Source organism: Hyla sarda, chromosome 1, assembly GCF_029499605.1.
Source record: "Hyla sarda isolate aHylSar1 chromosome 1, aHylSar1.hap1, whole genome shotgun sequence".
Taxonomy (NCBI): Eukaryota; Metazoa; Chordata; class Amphibia; order Anura; family Hylidae; genus Hyla; species Hyla sarda.
The window spans coordinates 373604092-373616721 of NC_079189.1; the positions used below are offsets into that span (position 1 = coordinate 373604092).

The window sequence follows — 12630 nt, forward strand, 5'->3', positions numbered from 1 at the left end:
TATTCTCTGTCTAAATGCTCTCTGATGACACGTGTCTCGGGAACCGCCGAGTTTAGAAGCAAATCCCTGTCCGATTGAGAGCGGTGGCAGTCGCTAACGGCTGAGGTGCTGGCAGGCGCCGAAGATCGCAATGATGCCCGGGGACTGCTGACGCTGGCGTGCGCTGGAGTTGGTATTCCTCACCGCTTTGCTGGTTGGCCAACCAGCAAAGCAGAGAGGAATACCAACTCCAGCGCACGCCAGCAGTCCCCGGGCATCATTGCGATCTTCGGCGCCTGCCAGCGCCTCAGCCGTTAGCGACTGCCACCGCTCTCAATCGGACAATACTGGACCAGGCTCACGATTGGAAGTGGCCCACAGAGGACTGTGTGCACCACGGACACCCAGTCATTGCAGGAACAACACCCATCGCCTGAGTTACCATTCAAAGACCGGTAACAATTTCTAATATTACAGACTGTTTGCTACTGTATCTAAAAGGGACATATCTACCCTAAATACTCAGAAGGGCAACTCTTTAACATATTTGTTTGGTACAGATCTCACTTTGTTATCTTATTATCTTATGCCAGGATTATAGTTTTAACTACTATGGGGGAGATTTATCAAAACCTGTGCAGAGGAAAACTTGCCCAGTTGCCCATAGCAACCAATCAGATCGCTTCTTTCATTTTTATGAAGGCCTGTGAAAAATGAAAGAAGCGATCGGATTGGTTGCTATGGGCAACTGGACAAGTTTTCCTCTGCACAGGTTTTGATAAATCTCCCCCTATATGCCTAAATATATTGTTAGGTTGCCTTTTAATATGTATGTTCTTCTCACAAGGGCCCTGTGAGAAGTATCTAATCTTATTCATATTTTATAATAAATATTGATTATTATTGAAGCACGATCCACATATATCTATTTTCATTTACTCACTTAGAAGGTCCGGGCTACATTGTGTATTTTTTAGATTTGTAAATTACTTCGATTAAAAAATCTTAATCCTTGCAATAGTTATTAGCTTCTGAAGTTGAGTTGCTGTTTTCTGTCTAACTGCTCTCTGATGACTCACGTCCCGGGAGCTGTGCCATTCCTATGGGGATATTCTCCCATCATGCACAGCTCCCGGGACGTCACATAATCATTGAGCAGTTAGACAGAAAACTTCAGAAGCTAATAACTATTGAAAGGATTAAGATTTTTTAATAGAAGTAATTTACAAATCTGTTTAACTTTCCGGAGCCAGTTGATGATATATAAAAAACGTTTTTGCCTGGAATACCCCTTTAACTTCAGCAGCTGATAATTATTGAAAGGATTAAGATTTTTTGATAGAAGTAATTAACAAATCTGTATAACTTTCTGGAGCCAGTTGATATAAAAAAAAGTTTTTTTCCTGGAATACCCCTTTAACCCCTTAGGGACTCAGCCCATTTTCACCTTAAGGACTTAGCCCTTTTTTGCTATTCTGACCACTGTCACTTTATGCATTAATAACTCTGAGATACTTTTACCTTTTATTCTGATTCCGAGACAGTTTTTTCATGACTTATTCTACTTGCGGGTGCAGTAGAGGGCCTCAGAAGGGAAGGAGCAATATTGGGATTTTGGAGAGTTAATTTTGCTGAAATGGTTTTTGGGGGGGCATGTTGCATTTTGGAAGCCCCTATGGTGCCAGAACAGCAGAAAAAAAAAACACATGGCATACTATTTTGCAAACTACACCCCTCAAGGAACGTAACAAGGGGTACAGTGAGCCTTAACACCTCACAGGTGTTTGACGACTAATTCTTTTAAAGTCGGATGTGTAAATAAAAATTTGTTTGGAATGGAAGTTGGTGGCCATGTGCGTTTACAAAGCCCCCATGGTGCCAGAACAGTGGACCCGCACATACACACACACACACACACACACACACACACACGTAACCCCAGTTTGGAAACTACACCCCTCACAGAATTTAATAAGGGGTGCAATGAGTACTTACACCCCACTGGCGTTTGATAGATCTTTGGAACATTGGGCTGTGCAAATGAAAAATTATAGCTTTCATTTTCACGGACCACTGTTTCAAAAATCTGTCAGACACCTGTGGGGCGTAAATGCTCACTGTACCCCTTATTACATTACGTGAGGGGTGTAGTTTCCAAAATGAGGTCACATGTGGGGGTCCATTGTTCTGGCACCATGGGGCTTTGTAAACACATGTGGCCTTCAATTCCGGACAAATTTTCTCTCCAAAAGCCCAATGGCGCTCCTTCTCTTCTGAGCATTGTAGTGCACCCACAGAGCACTTTACATCCACATATGGGGAATGGTCTTACTCAGAAGAAATGGGGTTGCACATTTTGGGAGGCTTTTTTTCCCCTATTTTCCCTTCAGAAAATGAAAAATTTAGGGTAACACCAGCATTTTTGTGAAAAAATGTTTTCTTTTTTTTTTTCATTTTTCCATCCAACTTTAACAAAAATTCGTCAAACAGCTGTGGGGTGTTAAGGCTCACTATACCCCTTGTTACATTCCGTGAGGGGTGTAGTTTACAAAATGGCAGTTATTGCTGGGATTTTACAAAATTGCTGTCAAAATTGCACATTCTTCCTGTGATTTGCACAATTGAAGTAAAATTGAAGCATCTTTGCCTCAATTTTGGGAAAAAGCACAGCAAAAAAAAGCCAGAAAAAATGAAATGTGTAAACAGTCTCAAGGAATACTAATATATATAATATATATAATATATCCTGAACAGTATATAGATAGAGCTGCAGGGAGGAGTGGCCTGGGAGCTAGCATGAGCAATCTAAGGGTATGTTCACACTGCGCAATTCCATGCAGTGGACATTAACATCAGTGTGAATGGGCCTCCTGCGAAACCTGTTCACACTGAGGAATTTCAGCAGCGGACAATTTTGCCGCTGAAACTGATCCGCGCAAAGAAAGAACATATTCAGTCTTTGCGCGGAAATCCACGAGCACTGCATTGCGGTCAATGGTGACAGCGCAAGGCCGTGCAGTCCTATTTCAGAAGTATTTCTGCGGCGGCCATGTGAACGTACCCTATTAGGTGATGATGTCATCCTGTAGTTCACAGGAAGTCAGCTGACCCAGGACTGGCCTCTGCCTCTGACACGTAAGGCACTGTCATTTTCTGTAGGTCAGACTGATTATCACATGAGCAAGTTATAGTAATGAAACTAAGATGCAGCAATAAAAACAAATGGCGCTGTAAGACTAGTGATGGTGAATGTGCATAATGTGGGGGGGGGGGGGGGGGAATAAGAGTGCTTCTTGAATGTGGTCATCAACCTGCTACATTTCTGTGTGGACAATCATTATTATTATTTGCAGCATTTCAGTAGCAAATAATTCAGATGTTATGTAATGATGTAATGTTCAGGTGTTATGTTGCACAGCCATAGGTTTCTATGTACCTCTTTCTCTATAAAAACTGGTTGCGAAGGGTACTCTGGCGCTTAGACATCTTATCCCCTATCCAAAGGATAGGGGATAAGATGCCTGATCGCGGGGGTCCCGCCACTGGGGACCCCCGTGATCTTGCACACCGCACCCAGTTAAAATCAAGTCCAATTACTGTCGATCACTGGGCCGGAGCGTTGTGATGTCATGGCTCTGCCCCTGTGTGACTTCAAGCTCCGCCCCCTCAATGCAAGCCTATGGGAAGGGTGTGACTGCCATCATGCCCCCTCCCATAGACTTGCATTGGGGGACTGAGTCGTGACGTCACACTCTTTCGCTCGCGTGGTCGTGATCCGAAGCCTCCAGCGTTGCCGGAAGCCATTGAGGTGGGTGCTGCAGCCAAGATCCTGGGGGTCCCCAGCAGCGGGACCCCCGCGATCTGACATCTTATCCCCTATCCTTTGGATAGGGGATAAGATTTCTAGGGGCGGAGTATCCATTTAAATACTCACTAAATAGTCTGTCATCAGGTGAAAATTGTGCAGCGTTTTAGAGAGAAATCCTATTTTTCTGACCTGCTACAGCAAATGAAACCCTGAAGGTTCATAAGTTGGAACACAGATTCCCAGATTATGTGGGTCATTGCACACTGTAATGGCCTTTTGGAGCAATAGCGTAGAATTTATATGAGAGATTTTCAGTAAGCTATTGATAACACATGTATAGATCGCGATGCAATAATGCAGGTTTTCTGTATGTCCCATGTTGATTAAAAATAGAGAAGAGTTAGAATTAAGGGCTTCCAGTTCTTCTAAATAACTGAGAGTTTCCTTCTTTTTTTTTTTTTTAATAGTACAAATGGTTTACTTCACCATCTTCAAAGGAAGGGACTAAAATGAAACGGTCAACAACTCTAAGAAATGGACTAAAGGGAAAGAACACAATCCGCATTGGTATGTATTTCTTGGTTCATGAATAGAAATACATATTTTCAATCAAGCAAATTATACTCATAGGAAAGTGTATTTTTATTCATAGGATGGGACAGAATATCACTATAATCTGCCATCACTTTGCTGATTGCTAGCTATGTGATCACAGGTATCCCAATCAATTATGAGTGCAAAGGTCCCTTCAGCACTTTCTTTGCAGAGTCATTGCCGTCCAAACTAAGCACAGATAACAACTTTAATAGGGCTCATTTGCAGTACCTTCCTTCATAGCCTCAGTGATCAAGGAGTGATCATAATTCCTAGTGTTATGCTGCCACTTACTAGGAGTTGGAAAATTCCTTTCAGCATGGTTGTCATGTATGTAAATATGTGCTTATCATAAAGGCAAAAAGGCATGTGCAAAGTGACTTTCAGACCCAACATCAGTAATAACTGGATGTAGCTGGGAGGGGCCATTGCTCTGTTTTTTACTTTGATTGTCTTTTTTATATTGTTTTTATTTACAAATTCTTTATTTGCTTTTACATTTGTGCTCCAGTAATTTGGAGACATTCAGGTAAGGTAATATTAATAATTTAGTCACCTGTTCTATATTTTTGCACCATTATAAAACAGTACGGTGCACTTGCAAATACAGGAACCCTTCCATTTTATCAGCAGGAGCAAATAGGCTTCTTCATGCCAATATAATATAATTAAGCTTAAAAGGCCACTGTAGTTTCAAACCATTTCCCTCCATTGGATGACCTATGAGAATCCTAACATACTTGTAAATGACTTTAGCAAAAATGACTCCTTACTGAAAAAGGGAAGAGCAAGTCTGGCTGTGTGCATAAAACGGAGCCTGTCTGTCTTTGTAAGAAGAATTATACTGTCTCTGAAATGTAAATCAAGGCTTTCATTTCATCTGACTAGCAGTGCTGAATGTTACCTTTTTTTTGTGTGTGTGCATGCTATCTATAGTAGTGTACTGTCAATTATCAGCCCAGCACATTGCCAGCCAATTTAGTAATGTACACTTTCACCAGCACTGTTATAACATAATAGTAAGAAAGAAGTGCTATGATTAGCTAGAAAAGTAAGGGAAAGCAAGTTGTGTGTGTGTGCCCACTACTGGCTGAAATTGAATGAATTGGAAATATCTGTGCTCCATGGAAGGAACTCTCAGGGGCATAGTAACATCAGGGAGAACACTAAAACCATGGAAGTTTTTAAAAATTCTTTTTAGCGACTGGTACACTTTATTCATAGCGGTTTTAATTATTGATGGCCCAGATGGAGTATACTCATCCTAGATAACAGTGTATGGAGTGGACTCAGGACTTTAACCTGCTACCTACCTAGTAGCACCTACATTGGCCGACATTGGTAGTCAGCATTGAGTGATCGCTAGTGCCAGCAATTTTAAAATGATAGTTTGAGGACACTAAACGTATCCCCTATCCACTATTACATTGCAGCAGACCCTCATAGTTTTTAGTGGGATTCTGCTTTCATTTCAAATTCCGCACTCCACAAAAAGAATGAACATGTCGATTCTTTTTTGTGGAATCCTCTCGAAAATGGATTGCCATCTGCCAGAGATCCTAGGGCCTACTTTTGTTGCCTGCTGCCTGCAGACTGCTGAATCACGTGACAGCGGGGGATGCATTAAATGGCGGTGCAGCGACAGGTACAGCTAGACCGCACATCATGGGGCTGGCTTGCCAGGAAGTTTTACCATTGTCTACATCTGTGGTGTAATTGTTGTGGCATATTTAGGGTAAGTTCTATTTACAGTAGATAAATACTGAGGTTTTCTTACGTTTGATGTTCTGTGCAGGGTTTTGCACTAAAAAGACAGTTTCTGGAAGAAAAAGTACACCCAAAGAATTATATGCACCTGAACCAAAGACTCCAGGAGAGCAAGGATTCCTACCTTGGAGAACTGCAGAAAGAGCAAACAGACACAGGTACTGTAAAATCATTGTCTGAAAAGGGACTGGGCATTGTATAGATGCGTGTAATGCATTATGCCTGAAGTAGAAAGATGGTAGTGAGCATTGTATAAGGAAGATGATCCATAGCCAATTCCACACTTTTTTTGTAATGTTTATGGTATAACAAGGGAGAGTCCTGTGTCAGACGCTTACTTTGCCTTTAGCACTTTAGCATCTGTAAAACTAAGACAAGTTTTACATATGCTCAAGGGAAAACAATAGTATGTGACTACCTAAAGTTGGGAGCGATAGTCCTGTCTTTATAGACAGGATATTTAGCAAAAATCTATATGAAATACCTTGGGTACATGATCATCATGGGTATGACACCACTACGGAGTTTGCCCTTTTATTATTTAAAAAAATGTATTTAGAATTTGGCAGCTCTTTCTGATCAGTAGGGGGTGGGGGGGGGTCTGAACCCTCAGACCCCCAGAAAATCATAGAATTAAGGGGTATCAGCCCTATTGCACCTCTGTACATAGGAGGTGCATGAAAGGAAAAACTTTAAAGGGGATTCACTTTTTTGTAAAGGTTTTCTATTTTTGCATAATATAAAAAAAATAAAAAATAAACGCATGAACAATATAAAGAAGTGCTGCTGTCTGAGTGCATAATAAAAGTCCAGTAATCATGAGTGTCAGAGGGCAGCCAGGGCTCTACCAGGAAGCTGAAAGCAGCACAGCCAGCAAATAGAATAGGAAGAAACAAGAACCATAGGTCCTGACAACAATGCACAATCAACACACAACATTGGAGCACACTGCCACCCCACCCACCATTCCTCATCTAGAAGTGGTAAAACAAGGATAAAATCTGCAACCACTCATGCCATCTCGGTATGGGATATTAACAGTTTCATCTAAGAACAGCCATGGCCTCCACACTTTGTAAAAGTTTTGAGGGCGCATCCTACTAATGTACAATGCTTGGTACAGCGTGACCTGTTTGTTGACTGAGGAGATCCACCTCAACAAAGGAGAAATGCCTGTGTCCTTCCGTTAGAGCTCATAACCACATAACCATAACCAAGACCCAGTAGACAGACTTGAGGAGTGAGGATAAATACAAATTCCAGGTGGTCATGCAAGAATTGAACAACCTCCATCCAAAAAGGAACACCCCTGGGCACCCCTAACTGCATGAAGAAAAGTCCCTGCCTCTGAGGAGCAGCGGAAACATAAATCTAAGAAGGAATTTTGATTGAATCAAAAGATCCCTCACGTAATCCCCTATGGCATAATAGGTTTTGTATCCACTTCTTTCCACATTTCTGGGGTAAGAATTGGTATATCTGCCACCCACTTCAAATAAGCAGCAGAAAATGGACTCTGTCCTACCGATTGGAGGAGGAGGGGGAGGCCTGAGGAAGTGGCTTGGAAAGGTCCGTGGGAAAGTCTGCCCCACCCTGGAAAATTCTGTAACTGCACCAAATTGCATCCTGACAATGTGACTGAGTTGGAAATACATAAAAAATGTCAGTGGATGGAATACCAAATGTTTATTGCCTGGCTGCCAAGATCAGAAATGCCTGATTATCAGAAAACAAATGTGTGATGAACGGAACCACGGAAATGAACTTCTAAAAAAAAAGTGCTGCAGCTTTCTTTTAGGGAGTGGTTGGGGACAGACTCCCACCCATCAGAAAGCAATGGCAAATCCTAATGATATCCCTTTATTTTATAAAATGGGAATAACCTTTAAAATTACGGACTTTTTATTGAATACACTAAAATGACAGAAGGTGTGTTGCTGTTTTTGACAAGGTCATGTGCTACTGTTTTACTTTGCCCTGAATTTTGTTTTTCCCCAGGGAAATGCTGTCAGACTCTACTCCTGAACGGGTAAAGTATTGCTTTAGTTTTATGAAACATCCAAATGTATTTTTATTAATAGTTGAAGATGAGTCTTTGTAGTTCATATTAAGCACTTTTTACCTCTTGTGTCAACCCTTTACAAAATAGATTGTAAGCCTGTTAGCAGCACCCTCATTCCTTTTGTTAGAATTGTTGATTAGCTTTCCTTTTTATGTAATGTCGGATTTTGTTTTCACAAATATCCTCTGTATTTTAAAGGGACACTTATCCCTTATCCTTTAGATAGGTGACAAGTTTTACTGCACCATAGTACTTCTTTAAACATCTTTAAACATATGTGGGATTGATTTGTTGGCACCAGAAAAAGCTTATGATTGAAGTTTATTTTGCCAAGTACGATATCATTCTCATGTACTTGCCCTTTTAGCCCAATACCATAAGACTAGTGGGAAACTGTACTGAACTGAAACATTCCACAGTCTAAAGAAGTTCAAGACAGGACTATTAAAACCTTTCCAGTGTCTTCATACTGTTTAGGGTTTGATGTTAACATTGTTAAATGTTTTCCACTAGAGGGCAGCATTTCTACACAGAATACACATTCTGCCTAAAGAAGTTGATCACTTTCACCTTACATTCCTTTTTCACATTCTAATTTTTTAGTTCTACAGCATCATCATGTTTTGCCGCTCTGTATTTGAAACATATAAACTCACATGTTCATTCACAATGTGATTTCAGTATGCACATGGGAGAGATTTAGCAAAACCCGTGTAGAGAAATAGTAGCATATTTGCCCATAGCAACAAATCTGATTGCTTCTTTCATATTTTAAAAGGCCCCTGGAAAGTGAAAGAATGGATCTGATTGGTTTCTATTGCTAACTGCTCCACTTTTCCTCTGCATAAGTATTAATAAATCTCCCCCATATTCACTTACAGGTTGCATTCAGACTCAAAGAGTACTGCTACAATTGTTACAGTGTGTGTATATACATCCCAAAATAATAATAAAATATTACTAAAATGACTACATAACTAAGATGAACATAAAATACTTTGCATAAAAAGGTGTGTACAGCTGATGGATCACCTTCTGTGTGTAGTAGACAGGTATGGTAAAATGATAGAATGCAGCTCCCAATACAGGTAGGGAGCAGTACAGAGCATATAGAATTTGGGTTATAGGCATGTGTCTTTTGGTTTCCTTCAGAAAATATGTAAAATAAGTCATGATCTTGTTTATATATTGTTTTTCTCATGTATGACTCAATGTTCTTTCATTATAAGCCACTCATACACACAAGTTATATTCTTAGAGAAAAACATACACGATCAGACAGCCATAACACTTTTACATATTATGGTTGCAGTACACTGACTTTATAGTTCTACTGAACCACAGTGACCTCAGTTTGGTAAATTTTTTTCAATCCTAGCCTGAGCCCTAAAATGCTCTTTTATTTATACACCCCTTATAGGAAATGCTTAGTGAACAACCATAGGGGATAAGTGTCTGATCTTAGGGGTCTGACTTCTGTAGAACCACTCTCCCGTTCCCCCCACGATCTCCCAAATGGAACTCCATCTCTCACTTGTGGATGCTGCTTTTCCTGCTGAGCACTCCCCAACACTGGGCTCCACCTTCTGAGATTGCTTCCTTGTGCTGAACAGTGATGGCCCACTTAGTCCCATTCTGTCAGCCAATCCCAAGACACATGTTTCAAACCTTATTAGGTAGAGATCAATGTCCTTTTCTTTTATGATCATTTTTATTTTACACATGATGACACCAAGCTTTGTAGCACGGTACAGTCTATAGAGGATGTGCATAAGTTACAAGATGACTTGGATAGACTAAGGGTCTGGGCATCCACTTGGCAAATGAGGTTCAATGTGGATAAATGTAAAGTTATGCATCTGGGTACTAATAACCTGCATGCGTCGTATGTCTTAGGGGGGATTAAACTGGCAGAGTCACTGGTAGAGAAGGATCTGGGTGTACTTGTAGATCACAGACTACAGAATAGCATGCAATGTCAGGCTGCTGCTTCCAAAGCCGGCAGGATATTGTCATGTATCAAAAGAGGCATGGACTCAAAGGACAGGGACATAATACTCCCCCTTTATAAAGCATTGGTACGGCCTCACCTGGAATATGCTGTTCAGTTTTGGGCACCTGTCCATAAAAGGGACACTGCAGAGCTGGAAAGGGTGCAGAGACGTGCTACTAAACTAATATGGGGCATGGAACATCTTAGCTATGAGGAGCGATTAAAGGAGTTACAATTGTTTAGTCTTGAGAAGAGACGTTTAAGGGGGGATATGATAAACGTATATAAGTATATTAATGGCCCATACAAAAAATATGGAGAAAAACTGTTCCAGGTTAAACCCCCCCCCCCCCCCCCCAAAGGACGAGGGGGCACTCCCTCCGTCTGGAGAAGAAAAAGTTTAGTCTCAAGGGGCGACACGCCTTCTTTACCGTGAGGACTGTGAATTTATGGAACGGTCTACCTCAGGAACTGGTCACAGCAGGAACAATTAACAGCTTTAAAACAGGATTAGATACATTCCTGGAACAAAATAACATTAATGCTTATGAAGAAATATAAAATCCCATCCCTTCCCCAATATCGCGCCACACCCCTACCCCTTAATTCCCTGGTTGAACTTGATGGACATATGTCTTTTTTCGACCGTACTAACTATGTAACTATGTAACTATGATAAATATCTAATAGCTGTCATTTCTGTCATTAGAAAGGAACCCCGTTAAAAGTCTCCATTCATAGTGAAAGCTTCTCAAACAGTGATGATTCAGACATTTCCTCAGACCTCATTATTCAAGAGCCTGCTGTGTGTGAGGTACTCAATAAAAGCTGTGTGAAGAACTACAAGCGTTTGCAGGTAGGAGACATAATGGTGACTATGTTTTTGTACTTATTTACTCTGGGTGTTTAACAAATGTAAACTGGCAAAAAGATTAAATCGTGCAACCTATCCAATTCCAGTTGTCAAGTTTTCAGTGTAAATTCTAAAACGAGAGAAGTCACTTGAGTGCTTGTAACTGGCAACAGTGTGGTGTGTGTGTTTAAATAGATATACTAGAAAAGTATTTTTAACAAATCAAGGCTTCACAGAAGAGTAGTCATATCACACCTGTAACTAAGGTGTCAGGACCGGGCAGTGCTTGCCTGTTTATTGTACCTGTCACTTGAAATAAAACCACCAAGACATTGAAAGTCTGTCGTGGTCATGTGGCACAGAGCTGGGGGAGAACACGCTTAGTGCTCACTTCTCCCGCCTCATTCTAGTGATTGGTCAGGGTCTAAACACCTAAACTCTGACTGTTTTAAAAAAAAATTGCTGTTTCGTAGAGACATGTCAAAAGTTTTAAAGTGACTATGTCAATTTAAAAGCCATCATTTGTTGGTTGCACACCTCCCCATGTAATAGAGGATGTGTGGCCACAATCAATCGATTATTTGCACGTCCCTCCCTGCACAATATTCTAGCCTTGTAATAAGCTTTTAAAACAAGTGCCAATGTGCGCATTTAGCGCTTATGTACAGCAAGTGTCTTCTATGTAACAGGGCTGTTCATTTCATTACATGGATTGCAGGTGTTCTAACTTTACAGTATGTCATGAAAGGTCAAACACATGAAGTGTAATGTCTTCTTTTGGAGAACTAATATACTTGCCGTTTAATGACTGCTTTCAGGGTAACCACAGTCTGAAGTGTTATGTCTCTTGTTGACAGGTTGCATTGCAGGAATGCCAAATGAGGTTGGAGAAAGAAAGAAAAACAAGATTAAGAGCTGATGACAGGATAATGGAGGTAATCAAGTAAGACATTTAATCCAGTTATAACCTTAATCCTCATAAATAGAAACTGTTATATGGACACAATGGAGATGCATGCACAGTGTTTTTACTTTTTGTCCATCTCCGTCATTATCACTAATCTGTTAAAATTATAAAACAGAGGAAATAGATAACGTGGGCATGATTTTTATAATACATGATTGGAAGCATTTTACATCTTTGATTTGGCCATTTTGTGTTTTTTTTTTGTTTGTTTTTATGCAATGCACTTTATGATAAAAGCAACATTTATATGAACTTATAAACTAGTCTCTGCTGGCCCCGCAAGTCGTTCCCTGGGCAGGAAACTTCTCTTATCTAGTCCCGTTACTTCGGCCGGCAGCGACACCTCTTCGGCTTGATTGACGGGCCGCATCATCGCCCTGCTCAGTCTGTACAGTGGGCAGAGCAATAAAGCGGCCATTCACTCAAACCGAGGGGGCGTCGCTGCCGGCCGAACAATGAAACTAGGTAAGAGGAGCTCACCACCCAGGGGACTTCTTGCGGGGACTAGTTTATAAGTTCCTATCCTCACCATCCCTGCAGGGATGGCGGGAATACCCCTTTAACACTTTATCTAAAGAGTTTGGACATTTCCACGTGTGGCAATACC

General features: G+C 41.0%; 1 protein-coding gene across 1 annotated transcript in view; it reads left to right on the forward strand.

Moving 5' to 3' along the window:
* The window catches only part of CEP78 (centrosomal protein 78), a 103203-nt gene that overhangs the window by 57430 nt on the left and 33143 nt on the right, over positions 1-12630 (forward strand). The window contains exons 9-13 of the mRNA XM_056523610.1: positions 4255-4354; positions 6177-6306; positions 8147-8177; positions 10913-11059; positions 11914-11991. Coding sequence (XP_056379585.1) covers positions 4255-4354; positions 6177-6306; positions 8147-8177; positions 10913-11059; positions 11914-11991 — 486 coding nt within the window. The remainder of the gene's footprint in view (positions 1-4254; positions 4355-6176; positions 6307-8146; positions 8178-10912; positions 11060-11913; positions 11992-12630) is intronic.